The 12,777-nt window shown below is 40.1% G+C and overlaps 2 protein-coding genes across 4 annotated transcripts in view; both read right to left on the bottom strand.

Annotated features, from left to right (window-relative positions):
• The window catches only part of LOC100174900 (myosin heavy chain, fast skeletal muscle), a 63,930-nt gene extending 63,086 nt beyond the window's left edge, over positions 1 to 844 (bottom strand). For both annotated transcript variants that reach the window (XM_078082591.1, XM_078082590.1), the window contains exons 1-3: positions 727 to 844; positions 554 to 587; positions 51 to 272 (exon numbers count right to left, since the gene is read on the bottom strand). In XM_078082591.1, coding sequence (XP_077938717.1) covers positions 51 to 257 — 207 coding nt within the window. In that variant the 5' untranslated portion in view covers positions 258 to 272; positions 554 to 587; positions 727 to 844. The remainder of the gene's footprint in view (positions 1 to 50; positions 273 to 553; positions 588 to 726) is intronic.
• A 580-nt stretch (positions 845 to 1,424) lies between these two features.
• LOC144383728 (myosin heavy chain, fast skeletal muscle-like) lies at positions 1,425 to 12,322 on the bottom strand. Of its 2 annotated transcripts, XM_078082589.1 has the most exons (41): positions 12,234 to 12,322; positions 12,072 to 12,113; positions 11,676 to 11,899; positions 11,457 to 11,600; positions 11,195 to 11,351; positions 11,077 to 11,104; positions 10,892 to 10,988; positions 10,695 to 10,787; positions 10,541 to 10,604; positions 10,364 to 10,462; positions 10,163 to 10,266; positions 9,905 to 10,043; positions 9,689 to 9,807; positions 9,386 to 9,535; positions 9,117 to 9,287; positions 8,728 to 9,028; positions 8,524 to 8,594; positions 8,355 to 8,442; positions 8,116 to 8,233; positions 7,914 to 8,037; positions 7,079 to 7,215; positions 6,742 to 6,997; positions 6,416 to 6,658; positions 6,155 to 6,331; positions 5,930 to 6,075; positions 5,748 to 5,838; positions 5,256 to 5,645; positions 5,021 to 5,147; positions 4,829 to 4,947; positions 4,549 to 4,745; positions 4,086 to 4,269; positions 3,794 to 3,959; positions 3,553 to 3,677; positions 3,144 to 3,452; positions 2,849 to 3,052; positions 2,623 to 2,748; positions 2,366 to 2,536; positions 2,173 to 2,277; positions 1,984 to 2,079; positions 1,705 to 1,836; positions 1,425 to 1,521 (listed from the first exon to the last, which is right to left on the bottom strand). In XM_078082589.1, exons 3-41 carry the CDS (start codon positions 11,880 to 11,882, stop codon positions 1,501 to 1,503), a joined length of 5,796 nt encoding a protein of 1,931 aa, XP_077938715.1. In that variant the 5' UTR covers positions 11,883 to 11,899; positions 12,072 to 12,113; positions 12,234 to 12,322; the 3' UTR covers positions 1,425 to 1,500. The 2 variants fall into 2 exon arrangements, with proteins under 2 accessions (XP_077938715.1, XP_077938714.1); XM_078082588.1 differs by having other exon boundaries at positions 1,984 to 2,277.
• Positions 12,323 to 12,777: the final 455 nt, after the last annotated feature.

Genomic DNA, 12,777 nt, shown 5'->3' with positions numbered 1-12,777 from the left:
AGAACTGATCTTATTGAAACCCCAACTGACTATGATTTCATGTTACAAACCTCCTCAGTGGTCAGGACTTTGACAGTGACTTTGCCACCATCTCTCTTGATGACTTTGGCCTTCAAATACAGCTCTTTAGTATCTTGCACATAGACGGCACTCTTGGCATCAAATGGTGCGCTTTGAGCCTCAATCCTCTCCCTCTCTGGCTTACGAAGGTAAATGGCAGCTTTGCCATAAGTGGCCATCTCCGCGTCCGTACTCATGGTGGCGCCTTATGTCTGTTAAATAATTACATTGGGACTGCAATGACTATAGAATGACTTTACTTGAAATACATTAACAAATCAACATATCCTTGTATGGTTACCAATAGGTTTTAACTTTACAACTACGCTAACTCAAGTCTTGCATTTGAATGTTACAGAGAATACATTTGAACATGTTGAGTTTTACCAAAATCTTTGAATGGAAAACCACAGATCTTAAATGGATCAGAAACTTTTTGCATATGTTTCAAATGCTTGCAGAGAAAAATCATGAATTGAATAGTCATCCTTACCTAACACCTTCTCTCGTGACAATATTCCCCGATCCTGATAAAAAGAGTTGTGTTGTTAGAGTAAGTTTTTAAAAATATGCATGAAAATTTGTCATTGCTTCTATTTGCATAAGTATTTGTTAAAAAAGAGAACACATTCAAATGATCCCAATTTTAAGAGAAGAACGTATTACCAGAGGCAGGAACTCAGGTCTTCAGTCTCACAACTTGTCCTGTCCTTGAGTTGCCTTTATACTGAATCTTGTTTTGATGACACAGTAAAAGTTAAATATGGTACACCAAATGTGGTAAGGCAGACGGCCCTTGATAAAAGATAGGTTGTAATTATATCACGTGATGTTTCAGGTTACAGTTTATATGGCCGGGGGTTTATCATTACTTCAACAGAAGTTTATTTTAGGCTCTTGACTGTCTCTCCACTCTAAAGAAGGTAAAGTCATTTTAAAAAGTCCTGTGTTTCTTAATTGTTTTTTTTTTTTATTTGCAGAATCTTACTGCGCTATTTAAATAAAATAACTTAACTTCATTTCAAAATATAAGGCACTATAGTACTAAACAAGCACATTAAATATCTGAAATGTAAGAAACTATTGATGCAGAAAAAGAGATCATCAATTTTAAAACAAAGAGTTGTACAACACAGGACGCTCTCTGTTAAAAGATCCTATGAAAGTCATTTAACTCATTTTTTACAAAATGGGGGGCCAGATTCGTTTTGATCACGGTCAAAAGTCAGTGCTTCTTGAATGCTTTAGGTATTTGAACTGTGTAATTCAAACGTATTGGCATCCAAAGATGGTTTCAAAGTAAAAATATATATTTAAGAGACTTGGAGGACACAACTAGATAAAAACAACACAGACAATGCAAGTCGAGATCAAAAACTACTTTATTATTGGGGATTTCACATCATATTTTATGATTAGAAAAAAACATCAGCCAAAGCACTACTCAGCTGCCTCTTTTCCCTGTAGAAAAAACAGACAATGAATAAATATACTTCATATGCACCAAGATGCATATCATACTTTGTCATTGTTTTGTCCTAATTCTATGAACCTATTTTTTTAATTCATGACTAAATGTTAAGTGAAAATCATTAAAAAGGAATTTAATTGTATTCAATGTTCATTAAGCTGAATGTCAGTTACCTTGCCAGAGTCACGGCTTTTTGCTCTCAGCTTGTTGACCTGGGACTCTGCAATGTCTGCACGCTCCTCAGCCTCCTCCAGCTCGTGCTGGACCTTCCTGCACTTGGACAGATGAGCATTGGCCTGTTCCTCCTGGAAAACAAGCAAAAAAAATCATACATACAAAAAAATATATATATAAAAATATCTTTGGAAAAGACCTAGTGGTCCAGTGTTCATGAAATACTTATGACATAGTAGTCATTTTGCTTTAAAAAAAAGCAAAAATTCAGTCCTTACCGCCTCCTCAGCCTGCCTCTTGTAAGCCTTCACCTTCAGTTGCAACTTGTCAACCAGATCTTGCAGCCTTGAGACATTTTTCTTGTCCTCTTCAGTCTGTAATAGAAGGTGTTGAGGTGCAAATATACATTTTTGAAATGGTAACAGTAATGGAGAATTTGGTCTTTCTTTATTTTTTAGTGACTGTACCTGATAGGTGAGCTCCTTCACTCTCCTCTCATATTTGCGGACACCCTTAACAGCATCTGCTCCACGTCTCTGCTCAGCCTCAACCTCTGTCTCAAGCTCACGCACCTTAAAAAAAAAAAGAGAAAATGAATGATTTTCCGTATTGTTTCAAAGCCTTGATTTAGCTGTACAAATCATGAGAGGACTTTCTTACCCTGGACTCCAGTTTCTGGAGCTGCTTCTTGCCACCCTTCATGGCCAGGTTCTCAGCCTCGTCCAGGCGGTGCTGCAGGTCCTTAACAGCGACCTCCAGATTCTTCTTCATCCTCTCAAGGTGAGCACTAGTGTCTTGCTCCTTCTTCAGCTCTTCAGCCATCATAGCAGCCTGGAGGAGACATCATAACATGTTGTTTGACAAAAACTAACAAAGTACATTTGAGTAAAAGGAACAACAATAGAATTCAACCCTACATCAGTGATGGCCTTCTTGGCCTTCTCTTCTGCATTCCTTGCTTCCTGAACAGTGTCATCCACTTCACCCTGGACCTGGACCAGGTCAGTCTCAAGCTTCTTCTTGGTGTTCATGAGACTTGTGTTCTAAAAGATACAACAATTTTAATCACATGTCACATTGTTACATTATCTTAAATGTCTTTATACCGTTTAATTATTGAAGAAGTTAAGGAAGTTTGTTCACCTGAGAGTGCAGGAGTCCAACACGCTCACTGGCGTCCACCAACTCCTGCTCCGCGATTTTGCGGCTTCTCTCTGTCTGTTCCAGAGCAGCTCTAAGTTCCTCAATTTCAGCCATCATGAGACCGTTCCTGCGATCCACCATGGCAGCTTGTTCCTTGAAGTCTTCCTGGGCTCTAACAGCATCGTCAAGGTGCAGTTGTGCATCCTGGTGAAAACATCATGAAATTATTCCTATGAATGACATCATATCCCTTTACTGACCGTGGTTTGTGTAGCAACTCTGTGTCTTACGATACCTTTAGCTGTGCCTGCACGTTCCTCAGCTGCTTCTGGGACTCAGCAGCCTGGCGATTGGCGTGGCTCAGCTGAATCTCCATTTCGTTGAGGTCTCCCTCCATCTTCTTCTTGATCCTCAGAGCATCGTTCCTGCTCCTGACCTCAGCGTCCAAAGTGCTCTGCATGGAGTCAGTGATTCTCTGGCTGTTCCTCTTGATCTGCTCCATCTCCTCATCTTTCTCTGCCAGCTTCCTGTCCACTTCGCCCTTAATCTGGTTCAGCTCCAGCTGGACACGGAGGATCTTGGACTCCTCGTGTTCCAGAGTTCCCTTAAAATATCAATGAATGAAATATAGATTTTTTTCCCCCTGTAAAACGTGTATCGTTTTTCACAATATTTAGACAATCTTTTTTGATTCCTAATGTTACCTCAGCTTCTTCAAGAGCTGTCTGGATCTCAGACTTCTCTGTTTCCACCTGCTTCTTGGACTTCTCCAGCTCATGGATGCTCTTGCCAGTCTCACCAATCTGTTCAGTCAGATCTGAGATCTCCTCTGCAGATAGATACATTTGTTGAGTGTAAACATAATACACATACTGTTTAGAGTAAGAGAGTAAACATAAATACTTTCTTACGCCTAAACTCGGTTGAACATGATGTAGAACTCACGTTGTAGGTTCTTGTTTTCCCGCTTCATTGTCTCCAGCTGATCCAGAGCTTCCTCATAAGAGTTCTTCATCTTGAACAGCTCAGTGCTGAGAGAACGAGCCTCCTTCTGTGCTCCCTCAAGTTCGGCCTGACCCTCCTCGTACTTTTGTTTCCACTCCGCCAACACCTGAATCACACAATTACTACAGTTAAGTACAGTCTGTACTATAAAGACATATATATGTATATACATGTGTATATACATCACTGTCATTGTTCGCATGGCTTGGCCACACAAAGTAAAGTATTCTACCTTGTCAAAGTTCCTTTGCTTCTTGTCAAGGTTGGCAGCGAGACCGTTGGCCCTCTCTACATCGATCATGAGATCCTCCACCTCACTCTGGAGCCTCTGTTTGGTTTTCTCAAGAGAGGCGCACTTGGAGTTCACGGCCTCAATCTGTTCCTCAGCCTCCTGAAGGCGCTGAGCCAGCTTTTTCCTGTTTAGAAAATGATGAATATGTTGCTAAGTGAAATACAAATTTTTACAAAAACGTTCTTCAATATATATTATATTGTTTTAAGAATAAAATATAAAAAATATATATTCTCATAACCCGTATGAATGCACAAAAGCAGTGCAATAACTAACTGCATGGGACATTTATAAATACAGTTATATAAATAAAATTATTAAAAAAGCAATACATCTGCCAGTTGAGAATCTTGGGAATGTTACACTTTCCCGATGGCTATTTTACTATTTGAATGTTACTCACTTGGATTCCTCAAGCTCCTCTGTGCGCTGAATTGCATCAGTTTCATACTTAGTCCTCCACTGAGCCACCTCACTGTTGGCCTTGGACATTCCACGCTGCAGCTCAGCCTTGGCCTCCTGCTCCTCCTCAAACTGCTCCCTCAGCAGATCACAGTCATGGCGAGCAGATTGCAGTCCATGGGCAAGGGCATTCTTGGCCTGTTTTTAAAGGTTATTCATGGATTTTTAAAAAATCTAAATCTGTCAAGAAAGCAATACACACTTACTAAATTGTTTCTTACCTTAACTTCCTCTTCAATCTGTCTCTTGAGCTCCTCAATCTGCTGAGTGAAGGCCTGTTTGCCTCTGGTCAGCTGGGAGACAAGGGCTTCTTTCTCCTCAAGTTGACGGCTGAACTCACCTTGGGTTATGATACATTCGTTAGTTTCTTAATAACATGCACAACAGATTATTCAAGAATAACTTCTACATACCATTTTCTGTGAGGAGACGTGCTTTCTGTGCATTTGAGTCATTGATCTGACGAACATTTTCATCATTCTTTGTCTTCAGTTCGCTAAGTTGGTCCTCAAGAGTACGGCACATCTTTTCAAGATTTCCCTAATGAGTTAAAGAGAGATGAGACCATTGATCAGATTGTATTAATTAGATGGAAGGCATCATTTACAATCAATTTGGGTACTAAATAATATTTCATGCATTTTGTACCTTTGCTTTAGCAACAGCCTCCATGTTGCTGGAGAGGTCATCGATCTCCATCTTGTATTCACTCTTTTCCTTCTCAAGCTTCTGCTTCACACGCTGGAGGTTGTCAATCTGCTCACCCAGCTCAGCAACGCTGTCAGCCTGCTTCTTGCGGAGAGCAGCAGCAGTGGATTCATGCTGCAGAGTGGACTCCTCAAGGTCGCGACGGAGCTTCTGGAACTCAGCCTCACGCTTCTTGTTCATCTCAATCTGAGCAGCAGTCGCACCACCGGCCTCTTCCAGCCTCTCACTGATCTCCTCAAGTTCCCTGGAGAGGTCAGCTCTCTGCTTCTCTACCTTGGCACGAGCAGCACGCTCAGCCTCAATCTCTTCCTCCAGTTCTTCAATGCGGGCCTGTTGAATGTAGGCATTATCTGTTTCAATGAGCTTTCACTTTGGATAGACACGAATGTATGACATGGGTGCAGTAATGTTTTGTCAAACACAATATGTCACCTGAAGCTCCTTGATCTTCTTCTGAAGCTGAGCACCCAGTGACTGCTCATCTTCAATCTTGCTGAGAAGCTGACTGATTTCAAAGTCCTTCCTGAGATAATTATACGTAAAAAATATAGTTTATGCAGTTGACCATCAGTTTTAACAGAATTTCTTTTTACAAAATCAAAAAAGTACATTACTTTTTAATCTTCTCATCAGACTGCTGTTTGTCATTCTCAAGATCCATGACAGATTCCTGGGATAGTTTCAGATCACCCTCAAGCTTTCTCTTGGCTCTCTCAAGGTCCATACGAAGCTTCTTCTCTTGCTCCAGAGAACCCTCAAGCTAAAGAAATACAATGAGTGTTTAAATCGTGAGTTAAAGAGATATCTTGTTTTTTCATCAAGTCTCTTTGGCAACTTACATCGTCCACTTGCTGCTCAAGCTTGGTCTTGGCCTTGGTCAGAGTGTTGACTTTGTCTTCCTCTGCCTGCAGGTCATCAAGAGTCTGCTGGTGAGCCTCCTGAAGCGCTTTCTTTTCCTTGGTTAACTTGGCAATGCTCTCATCCTGAGAGGCCATCTCCTCGGTCAGGTTCTTGACCTAAGTGTGCAAGAAAGATCTCGTCAATAGGAGCTCATCATTATCATTTTACTTGATAATGTGATTACATTATAATTTACAAACCTTGTTCTCAGTGGCATGTTTCTCCTTCTCCACTTTGGCCAAGGTAAGCTCCAGGTCATCAATATCCTTCTTGAGCTCAGAGCATTCATCCTCCAGCTTTCTCTTTTTGGCAGTGAGCTCAGCATTGATTTCCTCCTCATCCTCCAGTCTCTCAGTTGTCTCTTTGAGTTTGGCCTCCAGTTGAATCTTGCTCTTGATAAGACCCTCACATCTTTCCTCAGCATCTGAGAGATTATCTCCTTCCTAGTCCATTGAATTAAGATGTCATTAGCACACCAACAACTAACAACATGGAACAGAAAAACTGTCTGATGAGGTGTACTCACAGATGCTACTTGCATCTGCAGATCGTTCTTCTCTTGCAGAAGGGACACCATCTTCTCCTCCAATTCCTTCTTCTTGGCCAGGGCTGCAGCTAAGTCAGTTTTCATCTTATCATAGTTCTCCTTCATGTTTGCCAGCTCCTTCTCAGTTTCAGCAGACTTCAGCAGTGGCTTGATCTTGTAGTACACCTTCATCCATGGCCAGTGTTTCACATTCATGAATGAGCGAACATTGTACTGGATGGTATAAATGGCTTCCCTACAGAGTAGAAATATCTGTTATGAACATTGTGCCTGATTTTGCTATTATTTCATTCAAAATGAACTGTTTTCAACGTGCCTCCTCTCTGTCATCTTAACGTATTCCTTTCTCATGAGGTAACCTCTGCACAAAGCCTGGGTCATTGTGACCAGTGATGCAAGTTTTTCATCTCTCATCTCCTCAAGGGTACCCAGCAGACCGGCCTTGAAGAACACCTAAACAAACAAAAATAAATGATCAGAAGGATACAATTTTAAAATACATGTTTAGTCACATAAAACTCCTCAAGGTCTGTCTACAAAGTATGTTTTTGAGTGGATACAACACAAATCCGTTCCTTTTCAAACCCAACGTGTGTCGAAGGTATTTTTCCCTTGAAAGTTGACATGCTGTTTTTTTATCGATAAAACTGTCCCCCAATGTCCCCAAAAAATAATGTGTTCTGATGTCAGCTAAAAACAAACAAAAGGTTCTCCTGTTGACATTAGACGACACGTTCTGCGTAGCGACACTTAATCAAATTTCATTTGAAAATATCTGGATTTCTTTGGTATCCAGGCCAGTTTGTGAATAATATATGCTGTAATGTTTATTTAGACAGTCCAAACTGAAGCATTTCTTGATCAATTGGGAATCTTATTGACAATTGAAAAAGTACATATATATATATATATTGTACACACATTAAAATGTCCAAACTGGAGCATATTTAATACTGGCCAATTGACCAACGGATTAAAAGTAGTGAGAAATAACCACAAAATCCATAACAGGTCCTTCACCATTATAAATAAGCATTACAAAATGAATAGCTTTGGACGGATTGAAAGAAAAGTAGAAAACAACTACAACCAAAAGACTGAATCTACTTGGTAATTATTATTTGGTTAAACAAGGAAAGCAAAGTACTTACCTTTGTGTGTCCAAATTTATACTCATCATGAGGAACATCAATTGACCCAAGCAACTTCTCTGAAGCCTTCTTGTTGTCAATGAACTGGCCCTCAGGGATGACACTGGCATTCAGCACCTTGTACCTTTTAGAGAGAGTTAATTGTTAATTTGTAAACTTTGACTTAGTGATGTAAATGATGTATGAAAATATCCATTGATACCTCTGCTTGAAGTCAGCATAGAGAATTCTGCTTGGGAAACCTTTCCTGCAGATTCTGATACCCTCCAGCACACCGTTACACCTGAGCTGGTGGATGACTAGGAAGTTCTCCATGAGACCTGGAAAAAAGCTTTCTTAAGTACTTTATTCAATAGTTTTTCTATAGAATGATGTAGACCATGACAACAAACAAAAACAAAGCCACTCTTAAAAGATTGTTTGATTAAGTTGTCTGTGTACCTGGAGTCTTAGACTCATTGGGAATCAAGCAGCGCACAAAGTGAGGATGGGTGCTCCTCAAGTTCGTCATCAGCTTGCCCAAGTTCTCCTGTGGATCCAAAATGGTGGAAACTGTTAGTTTGGTCATAAACTAAGATACATAAGCTAGGTTTACAATTTTAAATCTTACCCTAAACTGTGAAGACACAGTCTGCATAGAACCACCCTTCTTCTTGCCTCCTTTCTTGCTCCCACCAGTCTCTGTTGATCAATTTAAGTAGAGAAGGTTTTTTAAGACCAACATATACATTAACATGAAAACATGCAGCGGTTGAAAATCTACAGTATTCATGACCTTACAATGTGTTTTAGTTTACTCAGGTTACTATCATACCTTCTACTACTGGGGGATACAGGATAGGCAGCAATTTCACAGAGGATTTCTGGTACAGCTGGATGACAGACTCATTCAGTGGATCCTTGTTCTTGTCCAGCCAGCCAGTGATATTGTAGTCCACGGTACCAGCATAGTGCACCAGGGAGAAGTGGCCTTCCACCTTGCCCTTGGCAGGCTTTGGCTTCTCAAATGCTTTGTTTTTGCCAAGATGCTGGTCATACAGCTTGTTCTTGAAGGATGTATCTGTTGCCTTGGGGAACATGCACTCCTCTTCAAGGATGGAGAAGATGCCCATGGGCTTGAAGAAAATGGGAAGAAGTCTGTGATTAGAATACACATTAAGTCAACTAAAAATAAAATGACATAGAACAAAATAAACTGATTACCTTTTCAATCAGCTCAATGCAAGCAGCCAAGTCCATGCCAAAGTCAATGAACTCCCAGATAATACCCTCCTTCTTGTACTCCTCTTGCTCCAGGACAAACATGGTGTGGTTGAAGAACTGTTGCAGTTTCTCATTGGTGAAGTTGATGCACAGCTGCTCCAGTGTGTTGAACTGCAAGGACACACATGATCACCAAAAGGTCTTTCTGTCACGTATGAAGATGTTTAAGCATTAAAAGCATTAGCAACTGAATTGTTGGATTGTCTTACATCAAAGATTTCAAAACCAGCGATATCCAGGACTCCAATGTAGAACTGCCTTGGTTGTTTAGTGTCCAACATTTGGTTAATGCGGATGACCATCCACAGGAACATCTTCTCATAAATAGACTTGGCCAGGGCAGGAACAGAGTTCATCACCTAAATAAAAATACGGGTATAACTTCATAAGTTAACTGTTTTTTAAAATAGTCGATCATTGGTGATTTTAAAGACAGTAACAATACACAATTTGACAGAACCCATGTCATGTATGTGTTTTTAAATAGTTGTATATGGATAATTTATGTTTACCTGAGGTACAGTTTGTCCCTTGGTGACATACTCATTTCCGACTTTGACTCTGGGATAGCACAGAGCTTTCAGCATGTCAGCAGAGTTGAGACCAAGCAGGTAAGCAACCTTGTCAGCATCTGAAAACAAAACAGTGATTTCCATCATGACATGAACAGAATCCAGTCTCATTAAGAACTCTATTCATCTTTAAACTGTTGTTCCCAAGCTACTCACCCTCTGTGCCATCAGGCTCAGCCTGCTCCTCACGCTGCTTTTGCTTGAACTTCATGTTACCATGGTGGAGCACTGCACCAGTCATCTTGTAGATGCTCAACTTCTCTTCATTTGAGAAGCCCAGGATATCAATAGCATTCTGAATATAAAAGATGCACAAAACATAAACCTTTTAGAAAATCAATTCAAACAGACAGTATTTATTTAGCATGCATTGTTCAAAATATACTTAAATATTTTATAGTGAAGATCACTCACATCAGTGGCTTCCAGCTCAACTTTGTCATCAATGCTGGCCACAGTGATCTGACCCATGCTGCACATGGGGAAGTCGTAGGGGTTGGTTGTGATGAGACACAAGTCTGGTGATAAAAAAAAGGTTAAAAAGGTTGATACTTTTGTTAGAACTAAACTGTAACTGTAAGTAGCTGAAGTACTGTAACATCTCAGTCTGTTTACCAAGCAGCTCGGGTTTGTGGGCAGTCATCATCTGGTAGAAGATGTGGTAGCCTCTCTCATCAGGAAGCTGGAATGTCACTCTAGACTTTTCCAGCAGATCTACAAATTGTTGTTCGTCAGATTCATACCAATTCTCCATTTCAGTCGTTTGTATGGACTAGAAGCATTTTTACTTACATGTCTCAATATCAGCACTAGACAGTTTGCCAGTTGTGCCAAAATGGATTCTGATGAATTTACCCTGTTTGGAAGGAAGACATTTTTAATGTCGCTATACATGGACAATTAGTAACAAGGCCCGACGCATGTGTAGAAATTGTTTCCTACTTACAAAACGAGAGGAGTTGTCATTCCTCACAGTTTTGGCGTTACCATAGGCCTCCAGCAGAGGATTGGCAGCAATAATCTGATCCTCCAGTGACCCCTAAAATCCAGTGTTGTCCAGAAGTGGTTTTAGAAAATTACTTGGAAATACTGGAAAAGGGATCCATTGAAAAAGAACCCCATATTGTATTTATAGGAACATACCTTTGATGCGTCCCTCTTCGGTCCACCAACTGAGATAGTTGCAAAGTACTGGATGACACGCTTGGTGTTCACAGTCTTCCCTGCACCAGATTCTCCACTAGGCATAGACAAAGACGTATAAGAATTTGATCAAGATATTTGACTATTTTCAACGGAGTTAACAATTTTAAATTAGCCAAACTTACGTGATCAAGACAGACTGGTTCTCCCTATCTGTTAAATAGGAAACAAAAGAATGAAATAGGTTTCACTGCAATAAAGACATCAAATAATATTTTCTTTGTTGTAATTATAATGGCTTACCAGTTAGCATGAACTGGAAGGCGTTGTCAGAGACAGAGAAGATGTGGGGTGGAGCCTCCATACGCTTCTTGCCTCTATAGGCAGATACACATTCAGCATCGTACACTGGGAGCCACTTGTAGGGGTTCACAGTGGCACAGAACAGTCCAGAGTAGGTCTGAAAGTGATCACAGAGAGAGAACATTTAACATTATTTTTCCTAAAAAATAAAGTCCCTTTTTTACTGTCAATTTTCCTTTTACTGTTATTTAGATTATCTTACGTAGATCATCCATGCTGCATAACGCTCTTTGAGATTATACAGCACAGAGGCTTCATTGAGATGGGTCATCATGGCCATGTCCTCAATCTTGTCATACTTGGGAGGATTCATTGGGCTGACATCATCTTCTTTAACTGTCTTCTCCTGTAACAAGACATTTGTCACAATTAGAACTGATCACATTGGAATCCCAACTGACTATGACTTTATGTTACCAACCTCCTGAGTGGTCAGGACTTTGACAGTGACTTTGCCACCCTCTTTCTTGATGATTGTGGCCTTCAAGTACAGCTCCTTAACATCAGCCACGTAGCAGGCACTCTTGGCATCAAATGGTGCGGTTTGGGCCTCAATCCTCTCCTTCTCTGGCTTACGAAGGTAAATGGCAGCTTTGCCATAAGTGGCCATCTCCGCGTCCGTACTCATGGTGGCAGTTTACTTCTCTAAGGGTTATAATAAATAAGACAAATCATATTAGTCTTCTTTAAAAATAAGTTATTTTTTTTAACAACACAGAGTCAAGAAGTTCAATCAAACGATTGAGCAACTTTGCAACTGAATGAAATGTTTTCCATAGGACACAAACTAATTAGTATAATTGAAAGATTTTCATACCTGACCCACTCTATCTGAAATCTTGATATGTATTCCACAATCCTGTTTGGAACATATGTATTTTTTGTTATTAATACTGGTGTGTAAATATATGTTTAACGAGGAGAACCATTTCCTCTAATATATAATACATTCTCTAAAACACATACAACATATGCTTACCACAAGCTGAAGTCTCCAAGGTCTGCTACCACAACTGCTTTGTGGTGTTGGGCTGCTTATATTGAACCCGGGACGCTTACGCAGCACTGGTTAAATATGGGCACGTGCCAAGTTTGGGCTCTGCTTTAGTCATCGATTGAGACAGGTGTTGCTGAGATGTGCATCTAGTGTTTTGGATTCCTGCCAGTGAGGCCAAACATATCTATTCAAATATATGAAATAACTCTAACTAGAGCGGTACACATGCATCAGATCCATTCACTAGATTTGCATTTACAGTTTTATCGTGCTTTTCTAAATTCTAAATTGATCCAGTGATTCCCTTTATATCACCACAGAAGGCTTTTTCAGCTGCACATTTCTATTATTTGTTTGATGATGATATAGATTATGTAAGAATTGCTTACAATTTTAATCCATACACAAAAGTTGCATAGCATCACACATTTCACTTGTGGTTTACGCGTATGACTGTTACCCTTTGGCTATATATAGGCTTTAGGTGTAAATTCTTTAACCTCAAAGTGTTACCTTTTGGTTGCAA

This window comes from Gasterosteus aculeatus, chromosome X (genome assembly GCF_964276395.1).
Source record: "Gasterosteus aculeatus chromosome X, fGasAcu3.hap1.1, whole genome shotgun sequence".
Taxonomy (NCBI): Eukaryota; Metazoa; Chordata; class Actinopteri; order Perciformes; family Gasterosteidae; genus Gasterosteus; species Gasterosteus aculeatus.
This window is presented reverse-complemented; position numbering and strand designations above follow the sequence as displayed.